A 17236-nucleotide genomic window follows, 5' to 3' on the forward strand; every position below is an offset into this window, starting at 1 on the left:
ACACAGAAAAAAATGGAAAGAACAACCACTGCATTTGGCTTGTTCCACCAATGCTCTCCAAACATCCTCCCTTTCAGTGCTGCGGGCTTAGCTGATGTCATAACGTCTCCATTTAGAGCTGCTTTCAATTACCCTGCCTTTCATTGGGCTATAGCTGGCTTAGTTGTGGTCAGAGCGGCCAAAAGCAGAGATTCTCCATCAGGATACTCAAATAATGTGACTTTTCCATGCAGGATCTGAGAACAGTCTTTAAGAGCGTTGGGCTGGTGCAAGAGACTGATACGCAGCGTCCACACGGCGGTGTAAGTTGAAGCTTGCCGGCAGGCGTGTCTGAAACTCGACCAACAACCAATCACATGAATCTCCCACCCCGGACACATTGGTTTGATTGGCTAGAGCTTGTACTGGCATATGATTTGATTGGCTGACGCTTCCGCCGAAGCTTCAAAAGTTGAACATTGCTCAACTTTTGAAGCAAGCAACGTGAGCAAAGCGAAGCCACGCTCCCACAATGCCGTTCGGCAAAGTGTGACGTCGCCCCATTCAAAGTGAATGGGCAGAAGCGTTGAAGCAACGCACACCGCCGTGTGGACGGGCCGGTAGTGTTCGGATATGTACCTTTTTTTAATTTACTTTGTAGCTTTGAATAATTTAAATAGGAGATTGTAATCTGATGTACAGTTATATATCCCAGTCTTTTCACTTACAAGGTAAAAGAGTTTGATGTATCCTAACCCTAACAATCTCCCAAGTTGAGATTTATTGGAGAGTTTAATTGTTTGTTGATGGTCTAAATGCTTTTTAAGAGAATTCTTTAGCTAGTAGAGAAATACTTTTGTGCAACAACAATACATTTTTATTGGCCTTGTTGTCTTAAAACATGTTTTTCCCACTATATATTAAACACAGCATGTCTTTTGAACAAGCAATGATCACAGTTAAAGATGGATGGATAGCAAAAGCTGGTTACGAAAGATTTTAAAAAGTTGGCTGCATTAGAACTGGACATCAAGGCTTTGAGTCCTTTATATTTTAACAAGTTGTTGACATCCAGTCAGTGGAAGCCATGCCTAAACAGTAACACGTGTAAAAGTCAGGGAACTCCTCGCAGATTTGTCTCTATTGGGAACATCTGCTCAGGGTGACGTTCTCTTTCTCTCTCCAGCTTAATCATCCTCCGGTGAAGTATCTGTGCAACCAGTTGGATGTAAGTGCCAAATGGATGGAAAAAGTGATTCCTGAGCCGTGGTGGAGTGGCAAGTATGGTGGCCCAGGGCTTTTAAAACAGCGTTGCTCATTTAATGACAGTGTTTAACAGCAAGGCATATGTCAAGTGGTAAATGGCTACAACTGGAGAAAAGACAGATGAATAAGGAACCACGAGGATTAGAGTAATTGTGTTTGTACTTGAGCTAAAATTCTAAGAAACAAAAGTTTTATTATTTTAATCTAGGAACGTCTTCTGTTTAATTCCCCTTTGGTTTGCACCTTCATTAGTGTGTAGATGAAAGAAAATATGTAATATATCTCAGTTTGTCTCCAGAAAAAGTTTACTATACTCTGTTATTGTATCTTATCTTTGGTGCAGCAGTAAAAGCATGTGTTGGCTGCAGCACAAACATGCCAAAGATTTGTAGAAACTGTTTGCCAGTACACATTTTTTCCACCAAAGTTCACAGACTAGTTTAATTTCTTAACTTTTAAATATTGCGCCTAGTACATATTTTAGTCATATAGTTTTAAATGGCTGTGGCTCAATCCGATGTTTTAAAAAGTGGATGTCACAGACTTTTGGAGGACATACATTTTGATTTTGTAGGACATGGGAAGCTCTATCAGGATGGCTGTTGGTTCTGTTATGTTTTATTTTAATAATAAGTTATCTCGGCTTTCAGGATACCGGCCATGCGAAGTTGAGAAGAACGGGGACATAGAACAAAGACAATCAAAATAACAACATATAAAACTAGATTTGTGCAGGTATTGTAGATATATTATTAATATAAAGTGTTTTTCATTCAGATTTAACATTGAATTCCTGTATTTATCAATATGTTATGCAATATGCTGTATTGTCAGTTTCCTGTGTATTTTGACCTTAAAAACTATAACTGTTAACTGCATTTCCCATGTTTACTGGCATGACAAAGTATTAATGTACAAATAACTGGTATTCCTTGCATAAAGTCAGCATTGGGAGTAAAAGCTCAACTTTATCATTAAACACTAAAAGGTGAACACAAATGTGCTGATGTCTGGAGTAGGGACGGAATAGTTTGAAAATGTTTGTAAGTGCTGCTGAAATAATAGAGGTTGGTAATAATAATACATTATATTTATATAGCGTTTTTCTATAACTCAAAGACACTTTACAGTAAGAGGGAGGGTAGACAAACAAGGACAGGCAAACAAATGAATAAAGTAAAATAAACAGTCAAGAGGAAGTTGATTGAGAGGTGGGGGGGCTTATGGGTAGACAGAGTTGAAAAGATGTGTTTTGAGGCGGGACTGAAAGACTGTGAGGGACTCAGAGTCACAGAGATCTTGGGGGAGGGAATTCCAGAGCCTAGGAGCTGCCACTGAGAAGGCTCTGTCCCCAAAACCGCAGAGTGTGGATGTGGGAATGGATAGGAGTCCGGCTGTGGTGGATCTGAGAGACCGTGGGGGTTGATAAAGGGTGAGAAGGTTTGTGAGATAAGGGGGGGCCAGATGGTGGAGTGCTTTGTAGGTGAGGACCAGAATTTTGATGCAATGGGAGACAGGAAGCCAGTGGAGGTCTTTGAGGACTGGGGTGATGTGATGCCATGATTTGGTATGCGTGAGGAGACGTGCAACTGCATTTTGAACCAGTTGGAGTCTGTTGAGGGATGTAGTGCTGATGCCGTAAAGAAGTGAGTTGCAGTAGTCAAGGCAGGAGGAAATGAAGGCATGAATTAGTCGTTCGGCTGCGGGGCGGGTGAGAGAGGGTCAGATTTCTGCAATATTGCGGAGGTGGAAAAATTAGGTTTTGACTGTTTGGCGAATGTGAGGTTCGAGGGAGAGGGTGGGGTCAAAGATTATGCCGAGGTTGCGTGCCTGATTGGAGTGGGAAACAATGGTGCCATCGATGGTGAGAGTTATGTTAGTGACCTTGCTGAGGGTGGATTTGGAGCCGATTAGGAGGAGTTCTGTTTTGTTGCTGTTCAGTTTGAGGAGGTTATGTTGCATCCAAGTTTTAATAGCTGTCAGACAGGAATCGATGTGGGTAAGGGGTGGGTTATGGAGGGATTTGGTGCTGAGGTAGATCTGAGTGTCATCAGCATAGCAGTGGAAGTCCAGCAGGGGAGTATCTGACCGAGGGGGAGGATGTAAATGATGAAGAGGAGGGGGCCAAGTACTGATCCTTGAGGAATGCCTTGGGTGACTGAGGCTGTGGCAGAGGAGTGGTTGGGGAGGGAGATGAAGTGGGATCGTTCAGTGAGGTAGGACTGGAGCCATCTGAGTGCAATACCTTCAATACCAATGTCCCTGAGTCGGGTGAGCAGGATGTTGTGGCTCACGGTATCGAAGGCTGCACTCAGGTCGAGGAGGATGAGAATATTGAGGTAACCAGTGTCAGCAGAGGTGAGGAGGTCATTGAGGACTTTGACGAGTGCAGTTTCTGTACTGTGCTGAGGACAAAATCCAGACTGAAGGGATTCGTAGAGCTGTTTGCTTTGGAGATGGCAGTGGATTTGTTTGGAAACAATGCGTTCAAGAGTTTTTGAGAGGAATGGTAGGTTGGAGATGGGGCGGTAATTAGTGAGGGAGGAGGGATCAAGACCGGGTTTTTTGAGGATTGGAGTAACGGCAGCAGTTTTGAAGGCAGAAGGGACGGTTCCATGGGACAGCGAGGAGTTGAAAAGGTTAGCAAGATAGGGGCAGAGGACGGGGAGGCAGGACTTCAGGAGAGGAGTGGGTAGAGGGTCAAGGGAGCAGGTTGTGGGATTTGAGGAACCGATCAGATGGAGTATTTCAAGTGGGGTAACCAGGTTGAACTGGGAGAGGCGGCGCTGGAGAGGAGGAGTCAGGAGGACAAGGGAGATGGGGGGAGAAGTGGTAGCGGTGGAGGTTGGGGGAGATGCTTGTAGATCAGATGGAGCTGAGAAGGAGTGGTTAATGGCATTAATTTTGTCTGCAAAAAACTGGAGGAAGGAGCTGCAAGTAAGGCAAGGCAAGTTTATTTATATAGCACTTTTCAACGCAAGGCAATTCAAAGTGCTTTACAAAAAATGAAAGACATGAAGCATTAAAAAAGAAAAGATAATAAAATAAACATTAAAAGGAAAAATACATGGATAAAAGTTACAGTGCAGTCTAAAATATGAATAGTTCAATTAAACATTAAAAGAAAAAGTACATGGATAAAAGTTACAGTGCAGTTTAAGATATGAATAGTTCAATTAAAAGCAGCGACAAAAAGAAAAGTCTTCAGCCTGGATTTAAAAGTAGTAAGAGTTGCAGCGGACCTGCAGGTTTCTGGGAGTTTGTTCCAGATATTTGGAGCATAATAACTGAACGCTGCTTTACCATGTTTAGTTCTGACTCTGGGGACAGAAAGCTGACCAGTCCCTGAAGACCTGAGATATCTGGATGGTTCATAATTTAGCAGGAGGTCAGTAATGTATTTTGGGTCTAAACCATTCAGTGCTTTATAAACCAGCAGCAATATTTTGAAATCTATTATTTGACACACAGGAAGCCAGTGTAAAAACTTCAGAACTGGAGTGATGTGATCCACTTTCTTAGTGTTAGTGAGGACTCGAGCAGCGGTGTTCTGAATCAGCTGCAGCTTTCTAATAGATTTTTTAGTGAGACCTGTGAAGACACCATTGCAGTAGTCGAGTCTACTGAAGATAAAGGCATGGACAATTTTTTCCAAATCCTGCTGTGACATTAGTCTTTTAATCCTAGATATATTCTTTAGGCTGATTTAGTAACTGTTTTAATGTGACTGTTGAAACTCAGGTCAGAGTCCATGACTACACCTAGATTTCTGGCTTTATCTGTTGCTTTGAACATTGCAGACTGAAGCTCAGCGCTAACTATTAAACGTTCTGCCTTGGCTCCAAAAACCATTACCTCAGTTTTATCTTTGTTTAATTGGAGAAGGTTCTGACACATCCAGTCATTGATTTGTTCAATGCACTTACTCAGTGTTTGAATTGGAGCATAGTCTCCTGGTGAAATTGTTACGTACATTTGTGTGTCATCTGCATAGCTATGGTAACTTATTTTGTTGTTCTTCATTATCAGAGCCAGTGGTAGCATGTAGATGTTAAAGAGAAGAGGCCCTAAGATGGAGCCTTGAGGAACCCCACATGTCATATTTGTCAACTCAGATGTGCATTTACATATAGAAACAAAGTTGTTTCTATCCTTTAAGTAGGATTCAAACCAATTTAGAACTGTTTCCGAAAGTCCCACCCAGTTTTCCAGTCGGTCTAGTAATATGCTGTGGTCAACAGTGTCAAACGCAGCACTGAGATCTAATAATACTAACACTGAAGTTCTGCCACTGTCTGTGTTTAAGTGGATGTCATTAAAGACCTTTACAAGAGCAGTCTCAGTGCTGTGGTTTGGACGAAAGCCTGACTGGAACACATCTAAACAGTTATTTAAATGCAAGAAATTACTCAACTGTTGAAAAACAACTTTTTCAATGATTTTACCTATAAATGGGAAGTTTGATATGGGCCTGTAATTGTTCATTACTGAAGCATCTAGATTATTCTTTTTTAAGAGCGGTTTAATGACTGCAGTTTTCAGGGCCTGTGGAAAAATACCTGAGTGAAGAGATTTGTTTACTATATGAAGTAGTTTTGAGGCCATGCAAGGCAAAACATCTTTGAAAAATCCTGTTGGAATAATATCAAGGCAGCAGGAGGAGGAAGTAGAAGTAGGGAGGTTGTCAGCACGGGGTTTGAAGAGTTTGTTAACTGTGGAGAAGAGGGTCCTGGTGTTACGGGAGGGGTCAGTGTAGATGTTGGTGAGGTAGGCAGATTTAGCGGCAATAAGAGCATCTTTGTATGCATTGAGATGGAGTTTGTAGCGTATGTGATGGACTGTGAGGGATGTTCAAGTTGGCGGCCTCGCTGGTTCATTTTACGGAGTGCGGGTGTGAACCAGGGTGAGGAGGTTTTGAAAGTAACAGTTTTATTTTTGAGGGGCGCTAGAGTGTTGAGGGAGGTGAGTAGGGTGGAGTTGAAGTGGTTGAGCAGATCATCAGGTGAGCTGAGGTTTGGGTCCAGGGGGAGATTAGACGATAGCAGTTCGGAGAGATGGTTATGGTCAATGAAGTGTAGATTACGGAAGGTGATGTTTCTGGGTGGGCAGGGGTTTCTGGTGGGGGAGGCAATGAGTGGAGTTCAATCACTGGGAGGTTGGTAGAGCAAACAAGATCAAGGATGTGTCCTTTGTCATCGGTGGGGAAGGTGACATGTTGGGTGATAGTGAAATTGTCCAGTAGGGTTGTGAATTTGGATGCCAGCTTGCAGGTGGGTGAGTCAATGTGAATGTTGAGGTCACCAAGTAATAACAGACGTTGAGAGAGGGATGAGGCAAGTGTGATGAATTCAGTGAAATTGGAGAGGAAGGAGGAATGAGGTTTAGGAGGCCGGTAGATGAGGATGACTGTCAGTGAGGGAGGGGCTTTGAAGGCAATGAATTCAAAGGATGATACTGAGGGGAGGGTGAGTTCTGTGATCTGGATGTTCTGATCATGGATTACAGCAAGGCCACCACGGCGGGACGGGCAGGGTTTAGTGATGTATTTAAAGCCAGGGGGGATGTTTGGTTGAGGGAGAAGAAGTCATCGGTCTGTTGCCAGGTTTCGGTGAGCAGAAGGAAGTCAAGGGATTTTTCCAAGATTAGGTCATGGAGGATGACGGCTTTCTTGTTGAGTGATCTGATGTGAAGGAGGGCGATTTTAGTTGAGTGGGATGTGGGGGGGGGTGTGGTCACAGCACAGGCTGAAGAGGTATGAGGTTGTTCAGGTTGACAGTGCGGGGGGGGACATCAGATGGGGGGGAGGAGCGGAGTGGAGGTGGAATGAAGTGTGTTATTATCAGGTATCTGGACCATCTCTGGGCAGAGGGCAGTATAATCCACTCCAGGTATTTGGACCATCTCTGAGCAGAGGGCAGTGGATGCCACTCCAGGTATTTGGACCATCTCTGAGCAGAGGGCAGTGGAATCCACTCCAGGTATTTGTACCATCTCTGAGCAGAGGGCAGTGGAATCCCCTCCAGGTATTTGTACCATCTCTGGGCAGAGGGCAGTGGAATCCACTCCATGTATTTGGACCGGGTCTGAGCAGAGGGCAGTGGAATCCACTCCAGGTATTTTGACCGGGTCTGAGCAGAGGGCAGTGGGATCCACTCCAGGAATTTGGACCAGCTCTGAGCAGAGGGCAGTGGGATCCACACCAGGTATTTGGACCAGCTCTGAGCAGAGGGCAGTGGAATCCACTCCAGGTTTGCGGTACAGCTGGGATTGTAACGGACCAGTGGTGGGTGTATAGTATGGAGTAATAAAGGCGCTCAGGTGACATGACAGTTGTGGGACATAGCGGTTAGTCGACCAGATGGATGTTATGGATGATTGTAAATTGAGTAAACAAATCTGCGTTTGGAACCTCTATAGACATACCTCGGTTTGCGTAGAAGCCCGAGGCATTTGATGACAGACAAACTTAGAGGAAGCGCAAAAAAGTTATTGAGATGAAAAAGTTGGGAGACAGAGTATCGTAACATTGTAGTGCCGCACTAGGATGCTAGCGTTAGCACAGCGCTGGCTTTGATTGTAGACCAGCGGCGCTGCAGGTGGAGCTGTTGGCAGCCGTCAGACAGGATGAGAGGTCAGTCGCGGGATGTCCTTTACAGCAGGAGCGGGAGATTTAAAGAACCAGAGTTGGGACCCACAGCCACGGGGAGGGTCAGGACGAAGAATGGGGCTGGTTATTTGATGGATGGAGAAGTGTTAGCAGGTGGGCTACAATGGCAGGTGTAGCAGGGTAGAAAACCAGAGTGTCCGTCAAAAGTGACAATCGGGTGTAACAAATGTGTCAGATCAGAACACAAAAGCCACAGAATAGTTAGAAAACTATAGTAGTAGAAAATGGTCAGAAACTCTTAGATTAACACAAAGAAAGACGGGATTTTCAGACAGAGAAGCGGCGAACAGTCAGCGCCAGCGTCCTCTCATGCTGGAATTACTATCACTAACTAGAGAATGCAATTCCTGAAGAAATTGCTAGTGGGAATGCTTTATGCTGAAAAGCTGACGCTAAACTGCTATGCTGAAATGTAATGTGTAAGAAGAAAGTGAAGAATTTAGATTAAAATGAAATGTGTAGGAAGAAAGTGAAGAATTTAGATTGAAATGATACATGAACACAGGGGGCTTGAATGTGTGCTGAGAGAAGAAAAAAAAGTAAAAAGGCTTGGAAAAGCAGCAGAATATTTGAACTGCAAACTTCTGAACTAACTTGATGGCGAATGATCTGTTGCCATGGCAACTACATTTGATGACACCCCATAATACGCTTAGATGCGTTGATGGCTGTATCGTTACCAAACCTGTGAAGTCTTGGGCTGTTTGGAGTATTTTCACTGAAGTTATGAGAAAACCGTGTTTCAAGGCGAGCATTTTGTTGCCATGGTAACGGCATTTGATGACACCCCATAATACGCTTAGATGCGTTGATGGCTGCATCATTACCAAACCTTCACGGCTTGACTGTTAGCACAAATGTGAAGTTTGAGCACTTTTGAAACATTTTCATAGGAGTTATAGCGACGGATGTGTTTCCATGGAAACGGCATATGGTGAGATCTCAGATTTGGCGTAGAGCTCTTGAGGCATGGACCGGTGATATACAAGTGAAGATTGGGGGACGATTGGACCGTGTCCATTGGACTTATAGCGACATCCTGTGTTATGGCGAGGGATGCGTTTCCATGGAAACAGCATATGGTGAGATCTCATATTTGGCGTAGAGCTGTTGAGGCATGGACCGGTGATATACAAGTGAAGATTGTGGGACGATTGGACCGTGTCCATTGGACTTATAGCGACATCATGTTTTATGGCGAGGGATGCGTTTCCATGGAAACGGCATATGGTGAGATCTCTGATTTGGCGTAGAGCTGTTGAGGCATGGACCGGTGATATACAAGTGAAGATTGGGGGACGATTGGACCGTGTCGATTGGACTTACAGCCACATGTGTTGTTTCATGGCGAGTGGTCTGTCGCCATGGCAACGACATTTGATGACACCCTATACTACGCTTAGATGCATTGATGGTTGCATCGTTACCAAACCTGTGAAGTTCTGGGCTGTTTGGAGTATTTTCACTGAAGTTATGAGAAAACCGTGTTTCAAGGCGAGCATTGTGTTGCCATGACAACGGCATTTGAAGAAATCTCAAAACTGTCCCGAAAATGTCTTCAAGGCTGGACTGTTAGCACACTGCTATCTGAAGTCTGCTGCTCTGAGCATGTCAGTTGGAGCGATGACATCATCGTGCTCCATTGCACAGGTGTTTCTATTTGAGCTAACGAGCTCTGTAGAGTTCACAGGTTTCCATTGTTCTGAATGAGAGATACACCTCTTACATGTGAACGTTTTGTGGAAGACCCGTAACAGATATCTGTGAAATTTCAAAACGTGAAGCATGTCAAGGAAGTTGAGTATCTGCAGTGTAATTTTTGTGTAGTTTCAGGTTAATAATGTGGCCTTTTTGGCAGTTTAACTAAAGGTGTGCGGCTGCTACCGTGAGGAAATATCTGCCTGAAATTACAATGGGCTTCAATGGAGGAATGTTGAACATGTTTGTCACTTCATGCCCTCAAGAGGCATTTTGTTGAATTATTTTTGCTTAATTATTTGTCATTTTTCAAGCTACGAGATGTTTACCTACGTTTATCATGAAAAATTATGTCCCAGGAATGTAGGGTTTGGGAATTATGGCAGTTTTAAAAAAATATATGAAGGCACATTTCAAGATTTCTTACCCTCTAGCTGTGACATCACGCACTCTAGTTAATGTTAAAATGTGAATAAAACCTCTAAAACAAGGTCTGAACAAATGTTAATATCTCTAAAAGTAAGAATCAGATTTAAAAGTTTTTTTACACGAATAATGTCAGAAAGATTTTTAACATTTTAAAGTTGGAATGAGGTTTCTGAGTGAAAGTATGAATGAACAGTTAGCAGTTGAAGTCGCATGAAGATTTGTTGAAGTCTGAAGATTTCCTCCATTGACCTCAATCTTAAAAATGTGATGTATTATGTGATGTATCTCTGGAATTATGAAAGTTATGAATGAGAAAAGTAATAGCCATCGATTCCCGACCGAGCTGAACGTTTTGATGTTCGAACGGAGTTTCTGCGATGTTCAATGCGGGAGAAGAAGAGGGCCAAAATACCGGCGGAATAATAATAATAAAAAGGTTGTCCGTAGAAGAACAGTTAGTTGGAATGCTGTAAACAGCATTCCCACTAAATTAGAGATGGGTGAGTCCTGATTCATCCGGATCATTAACCCGGATCCTAGTAATGAGCTGGTCGTGACGAGCCTCCCCTCTCGATTAACCCGAGTCCTTTGAGTCCTACACCTGGTGACGTACAAATTAAAACTATAAATTGCGTGACTCGCTACTCTCCTTATAACATGTCAAATCACATTACAACGTACCCCAGTCCATCTGCCTAGCCTTTAGCAAGTAGGATAGCTGCCATAAGTTTGGCTCAGGGGATTGAACTGTATCAGTGAAACTTCCTGCAGACTCATGCAGACTCAGAGCCGTAACCGTAGCAGATCCAGAGATCTAGGCAGACTCATCATGCACGAGTCAACAGCAGACTCAGATTCGCAAATCCTGACTCACTGAATCAAGGGAACTTCCTTCACTTCCTGCAGACTCGTGGGGACTCAGAGCCGTAACCGTATAGCAGATCCAGAGATCCAGACTCGTCATGCACGAGCATAGCCGCGGGAACTGGGAAGTCATTTTACTTTGGGGGTGCGGACAAAAGTTGGGAGAGATTTCAAAAACTGTGACACAAAGTTTTTGAAATGTACACCATTCGCAGCCCCGCTTCCAGCACATCTACTTCCCGCGGCTATTGTGCACAAGACAACAGCAGACTCAGATTCGCTAAATTGCAAAATAACCCTTTTTTTTGTGATCAACATTTTTTATTAAGGCAAAAGACACTGTGTAGCGGAGGTTAATGTAACGTTAGTTTAATATGCTCGTGAAATGCAACAACTTTTCGGTTTCACCGGTAGGATTTCTACGCTCTTGGTGATGCTGACTCATATGACTCAAAGGACTCGTATGATCCGGATCTCTTCAATCACTGACTCAAAAGACTCCGAGTCCGTAAAAGGATCCGGATTTGCAATCTCTATCACTAATATGTAATGTAATATACTAATATAATGGTACCAATCTCACACAACAAAACCCTTTTTTAATTTAATAAAAGAAGCCAAAGAAAGGTCAAATGTTTCCCAAAAACCAGCAGCCAATTAATTAAAAAAATATATAAGATTGAGATAGTAGGTACAAAAACAAACGGGGAACAACTTTGATTCTTATCAGGAACGTTCCGGTTAAAGGATAATTAAATAAAGTAATTTCAAGTCATTACAAAACAAATAGCTACAAATAATGAGACCACGTCTGTACATTTTCCCGTGTCCTTCCTCCTCAGACAGGTGTGTGTGAAGTGATACTGGCTGAATGTGTGTATTCTGATCTTATCCTAACATGAGGGCGACAACAGTGCACCCTCTTCCCTCCTGTGAGTCCTCGAGATATACGAGGCGCCTGGTTTTGATACGGTCACCTTCCTCCTTGTTGTCTCTGCACCCCCACCCCTCCTGCTCCTGTTTTCCGGGACAGCTGGAGGAGCAGCTGCGGGCCGACAGGGCATCAAACGTCCCACCAGCCTTCAGAGTAATGTCCCCTTTAACCTACATGCGGAACCACCCAGTCTATTCACACCTCGACTGGATGTGTCACACAACACAACGTCGCCGCCAGCTGGACAGAATGCTGCTTATAGACTGATGGCCTGTAACAATGTTCAGTGGTCCTCCTTGATGTCTCCTTCTTGCATCACATCCTCTAACTTACTTATCTAAATGTAAAAGAAATGTTTTGGTTCTTACAAAAATGTTTAATTAAATAACTATTATATTTATTATAATTAAAGACACTATTGTGACACTACTCACTGCTTTTTCAGGCAAAGCTGCACAATATACAAGGCTATACTATTTACTATACAAAGTTAGAATTTAAACTGAAATTGAATATTTGCTTAATGATATCTGCCCTTGAAAGACCTCACTCCGACAGAGCTCCACCCACTTGTCCACATATGGTCACTTCTGGTTCCAAACAAATCATATATGATGTAATGTATCATGTCAAAACTAATGATATGGTTTTATACCTAAAAATAATCCCATTTTCATGTCAATATGATAAAAAGGTTCTGACTTGGTGACGCCTAGTAGCAGTTTGCATGTTATAGATATTCCCAATCCTCAAAGGATGAATCTTAATAACGGTGGTGGTGACTCACACTGTTTCTTTGGCACCACCATAGCACACAATGTGTTTCATGTATGCACGATATGTCCAACATATGGGTATATTGACATGGAATTTCATTCATTCATACCCCTGAAAAACCTAACCTTCTATTAGTTTTAGTTTCTCCCTTAGGGAATAATATTAGCCCTACACACGATATCTCACTGCAGTGCACAGCATTTGTCCTTGAGCAGATGTACTCTATGATCATGCACACACACACACACACACACACACACACACACACACACACACACACACACACACACACACACACACACACACACACACACACACACACACACACACACACACACACACACACACACACACACACACACACACACACACACACACACACACACACACACACACACACACACACACACACACACACACACACACACACACACACACACACACACACACCTCTCTTCCTGTCCCCCACCTGCACAGGTGCGCACACTGGATAGCGGCGTTATCCGTGACACCCGTCTGCCGTCCAGCTCCAATGTTAGAGGAACTGGCACTCATCCAGCTAACACACACACACACAGGCACAGGCACAGACACAGACACACACAAAACTATAGGTGTAGGGAGATAGATACTCGTTAACATTCCTGACCAGAGGCTCGGAATGTTACTATGCACACACACACACACACACACACACACACACACACACACACACACACACACACACACACACACACACACACACACACACACACACACACACACACACACACACACACACACACACACACACACACACACACACACACACACACACACACACACACACACACACACACACACACACACACACACACACACACACGTCCCATTTGTCTGGTGTGTTGTCTGAGCAAACAGAGGCTGTGGAGGAAGGACAGGGCCAATTACAGCCTTTTATCCTCAGAGCACACATCATTAAGAAGAGCTCACAGGGCTGATGGCATGCACGCACACACACACCAAATGTTTCCCCTGTCCCTCTTTCTTTTCACACTCTTAAACACTGATGTGCTGCAACACTTTTTTTCATTTCATCAGATGACAAAAAAAAGGCCAAAACCTGACAAAATATCGTACAGAGGTATATTGATCATGCCACACCTGATAAACACATCTTACTGCAACGTGGGGTCTCAGAGGGTGTGTTTGTGACAGATCAGAACTCCTAACGTCTGCCAGATCCCCACTTTTAGTGCACACACACATTGTTTGCTTCACTCTGGGAGTCGCACAGCTTTATGTTGTCATTTAAGGTTTCTGTGTGCATGTGATTTTTAATGATGATATGACATTGATTAACTCTATATGGTATAATAAAATAATGTCAGCAGGGTACATCATATATCCGTCCCCTTGAGTGTGTACGTGTGTGTTCATTGTTGAGCATCTTAACTCCAGCCTGACTTCCGTACAACACTTCATATCCTGTTTATCTCTAGCTCTCTCAAAGCTTTCAATGAAAAAAAAATGAGGCACCATATAGATGTTTATATTCATCAATTCCAATTAGTATATGGCCCAAGCATGCCTTAGCTCTTATTAGATTGGAGTTGGAATCATAGACTGTATATATAAATGGACGTAGTGTCCGTGACGTCACCCATAGGATTCTGCAGAGTTGCAGAGAAGCCTAAAGTAGGCGGTGTCGGCCACTAACGGCTCAACAGTGACGTCAGAGTTCAACTCCCGTCTGCTCCAGCCTGATCCAAATAAGGGCAAAGAGGCAGAACCGAGGCGGGACCTCCAAAAGCCATAAGATAAGTCCGATATTTAAATGAAGAATACTCCACCAGGCACCAACACCACAAACACGTCCGGGTTCAAGTTGTGTTCCTGGGATCAGCCGAGCAGTTGAGCCCCTGTAGCATCCTGGAGCTTACTGAGCAAACGGAGCTACTAGCAGAGAGACAGAAAGCTAGCAGCAGCACTCACTTCAGAGACCTGTCACTCAAGGTGACCACGCCCTAATTTATGCAAACACTTTAAGACCTAATATAACTAAAAGGGTTGGGTTATAAAACAATTCACCCCCCACACAGCAGTCATGAAGGGGAATCTAACTATACAGAGAATATGGTTTTTGGAACCACAATGTAAGCATGTTTATTTCTGCAGTAAAGTTGGTCATTTTAACATGGTGGTCTATGGAAATTGCTCCCTTCTGCAGACTGCTACTACTGGCCACTAGATGAACTGCAGTTTGAGGCACTTCCTTATTGGCCTCCCGGCACTGCCCCAGAGTTTGCCGCTTGGTTGGAATACATTCATCTGATTGCATCATTTAAATAACAAAAAAAGGACTATCATTAAATGTGCAGTTTAACTTGCTTAACTGTTTCTGCAAACATAGCATTTGAAATGGTTACTTCACTAGTAAAAGTGTTCCCCGGCCAGTCATAAGTCTCTCATTGGAAAATCACCTGCAGCACCCTATAGCATTCATTGCTGTAATGTGCAATTGCATACACTTAATGTGAGTACATTGCTTTTAGGAATCAATAAGCCAACAAAAAAACAATTTTCAGCACATCCCACTATATTTGATGCAGCCTCCCCCTCACTCTAGATCTCCCTCCCCAGCCACGTCCGATCTGCCAACACTCTCACGTCATTCAAATAATCCCTCAAAACTCACCTTTTCCCTCTTGCCTTCAACTTCTAATCCACTAACCCCTCGCCCTTATTCCACCTAGTTTAGCAGTTTTTACTTTTGTTGTTGTTTTTCTTCTTTAGTTGCTTGTAATGCACCTTGAGCACCAGGAAAAGCGCTATATAAATGACATGTATAATTATTATTATTATATTTAACAAACTCCAATTCTGAATATGTTCTTGGCAGAAGTGAGAGATAACAGACAGGAGTGTACCTTGGCTGATGACGGCCTTGCGGTTGCGTCCATCCAGGTCGGCCCTCTCGATGACGTGGTGCTTTGCGTCCACCCAGTACATGCGGTGGCCGGCGTAGTCGATGGTGAGGCCGTTGGGCCAGAATAGGTGTGTGTCTGCGATGACCCGCCTGTTGGAGCCGTCCATGTTGGAGTACTCAATGCGAGGTGTGTTGCCCCAGTCTGTCCAGTAGATCTTACTGCAGGGGAAAGTGGGACAGTCATGATTAGTTTTCTGTTTTGTTTACTTACTGGCAAGAGGTAAACAGATTGCTGTCAGGAATCAAGACACAACACTTGTCAAATATAATAAAACGTCTCCTCTGTCCACGACATTCATGTCCTCTTCATCATCACTCATCGGCTCCGACCGGCCTTAGAGAAAAGAGCAATCTTTTTTTTGTGGATATTTTTCAATTATCTCATGCAAATGAGCTACCTAATAAACTGAATTAGTTTTTTATAGCCTAAAATGTATCTTGGGCTTCATCATAAACTCCATCCTGCCACTGCAGCACATGAAACTGGGGATAAACCCATTTAGCTGCTGCCCCTTTCATGAAGTACTTGTTCCACACAGAAGCTCGTCTGTGGGCAGTGCTGTGCTGCCAAACTTGAATCCCTGCTCCGCTGCTGCACAACAACTGGGACACATCCAGAGGGGATATGTATAGATGGGAGAGCGTGCATTTGATGCCATCTGCAGTGAATCATACGTCTTATATGTGTGTGTGTGTGTGTGTGTGTGTGTGTGTGTGTGTGTGTGTGTGTGTGTTTGGACTCATACCCCTCTATGGGGTGCAGCGCGATGGCTCGGGGCTTCTCCATGTTCTGCCACAGCAGGACTTTGCGGTGCGTCCCGTCCAGGTTGGCCACTTCGATACGGGACGTCCCCGAGTCTGTCCAATACAACTTGTCATGGATCCAGTCTATGGCTAGTCCACCTAAAGGAGACAAAGCACAATTAGGAATTTGTCTGACCATACTTGAGTATTAAAACTTTGGTTTTGTATTCCTTTTGCATGATTATTCATGAATACCTGAAAAACATACCATACAATGACTCTAGGGGGGTTAGTAGTTTAAGGTTTTGTTTCTCCTTCGGACAGAGCGGAGCGAGCCTTAACCTTTTTTTCAAACCCTCATGCTAAGTTAAAGGTAGGGTAGGTAAGAATGAAGAAACCAGCTCGAGTGCGCTAGAATTTGAAAGTACACAACCGGAACAAATCTGCCACTTCCTTCAGACTTCCTTACAGAGCCCCTCCTCCAACACACACGAACGCGCACATGACCAAGATACGCACAGATGGAAGGCTGACAGGCAGGTAGGCCATCCAGTTACTTTAGCCGGGCCGGCTCAGATGATTGGTCGTGCTTTTTACAGCGGCACAGCTTCCACAGATGAACATTCTTTATGTATTTATTGTCAAAGCATTTAATTTATTCATTGCTATCGGGATGTTAAGAGCATTCCATGGAATATAACAAAAAGTGTTTCTGAAGTGAATTACCTACCCTACCTTTAAGCTTAATAAGAGAACTCCAGCCCAATGTTGAACACACAGACATGACATTTATACTGATTAAAAAAAACCCTGTTAATGTCATCTTTAAATATATGATCCATATATCCTTACACACCTTCCGGCGCAGACTGAAAACTCATCTCTTTCGACTCCACTTCGAGCGATAGAA

General features: G+C 43.6%; 1 protein-coding gene across 1 annotated transcript in view; it reads right to left on the reverse strand.

Moving 5' to 3' along the window:
* Positions 1-17236, reverse strand: part of lrp4 (low density lipoprotein receptor-related protein 4) — a 156290-nt gene that overhangs the window by 35510 nt on the left and 103544 nt on the right. Inside the window, exons 13-14 of the mRNA XM_034078171.1 lie at positions 16329-16485; positions 15524-15741 (exon numbers count right to left, since the gene is read on the reverse strand). Of these exons, the coding sequence (XP_033934062.1) occupies positions 15524-15741; positions 16329-16485 (375 nt within the window). The remainder of the gene's footprint in view (positions 1-15523; positions 15742-16328; positions 16486-17236) is intronic.

This window comes from Pseudochaenichthys georgianus, chromosome 3 (assembly GCF_902827115.2).
Source record: "Pseudochaenichthys georgianus chromosome 3, fPseGeo1.2, whole genome shotgun sequence".
Classification (NCBI taxonomy): domain Eukaryota; kingdom Metazoa; phylum Chordata; class Actinopteri; order Perciformes; family Channichthyidae; genus Pseudochaenichthys; species Pseudochaenichthys georgianus.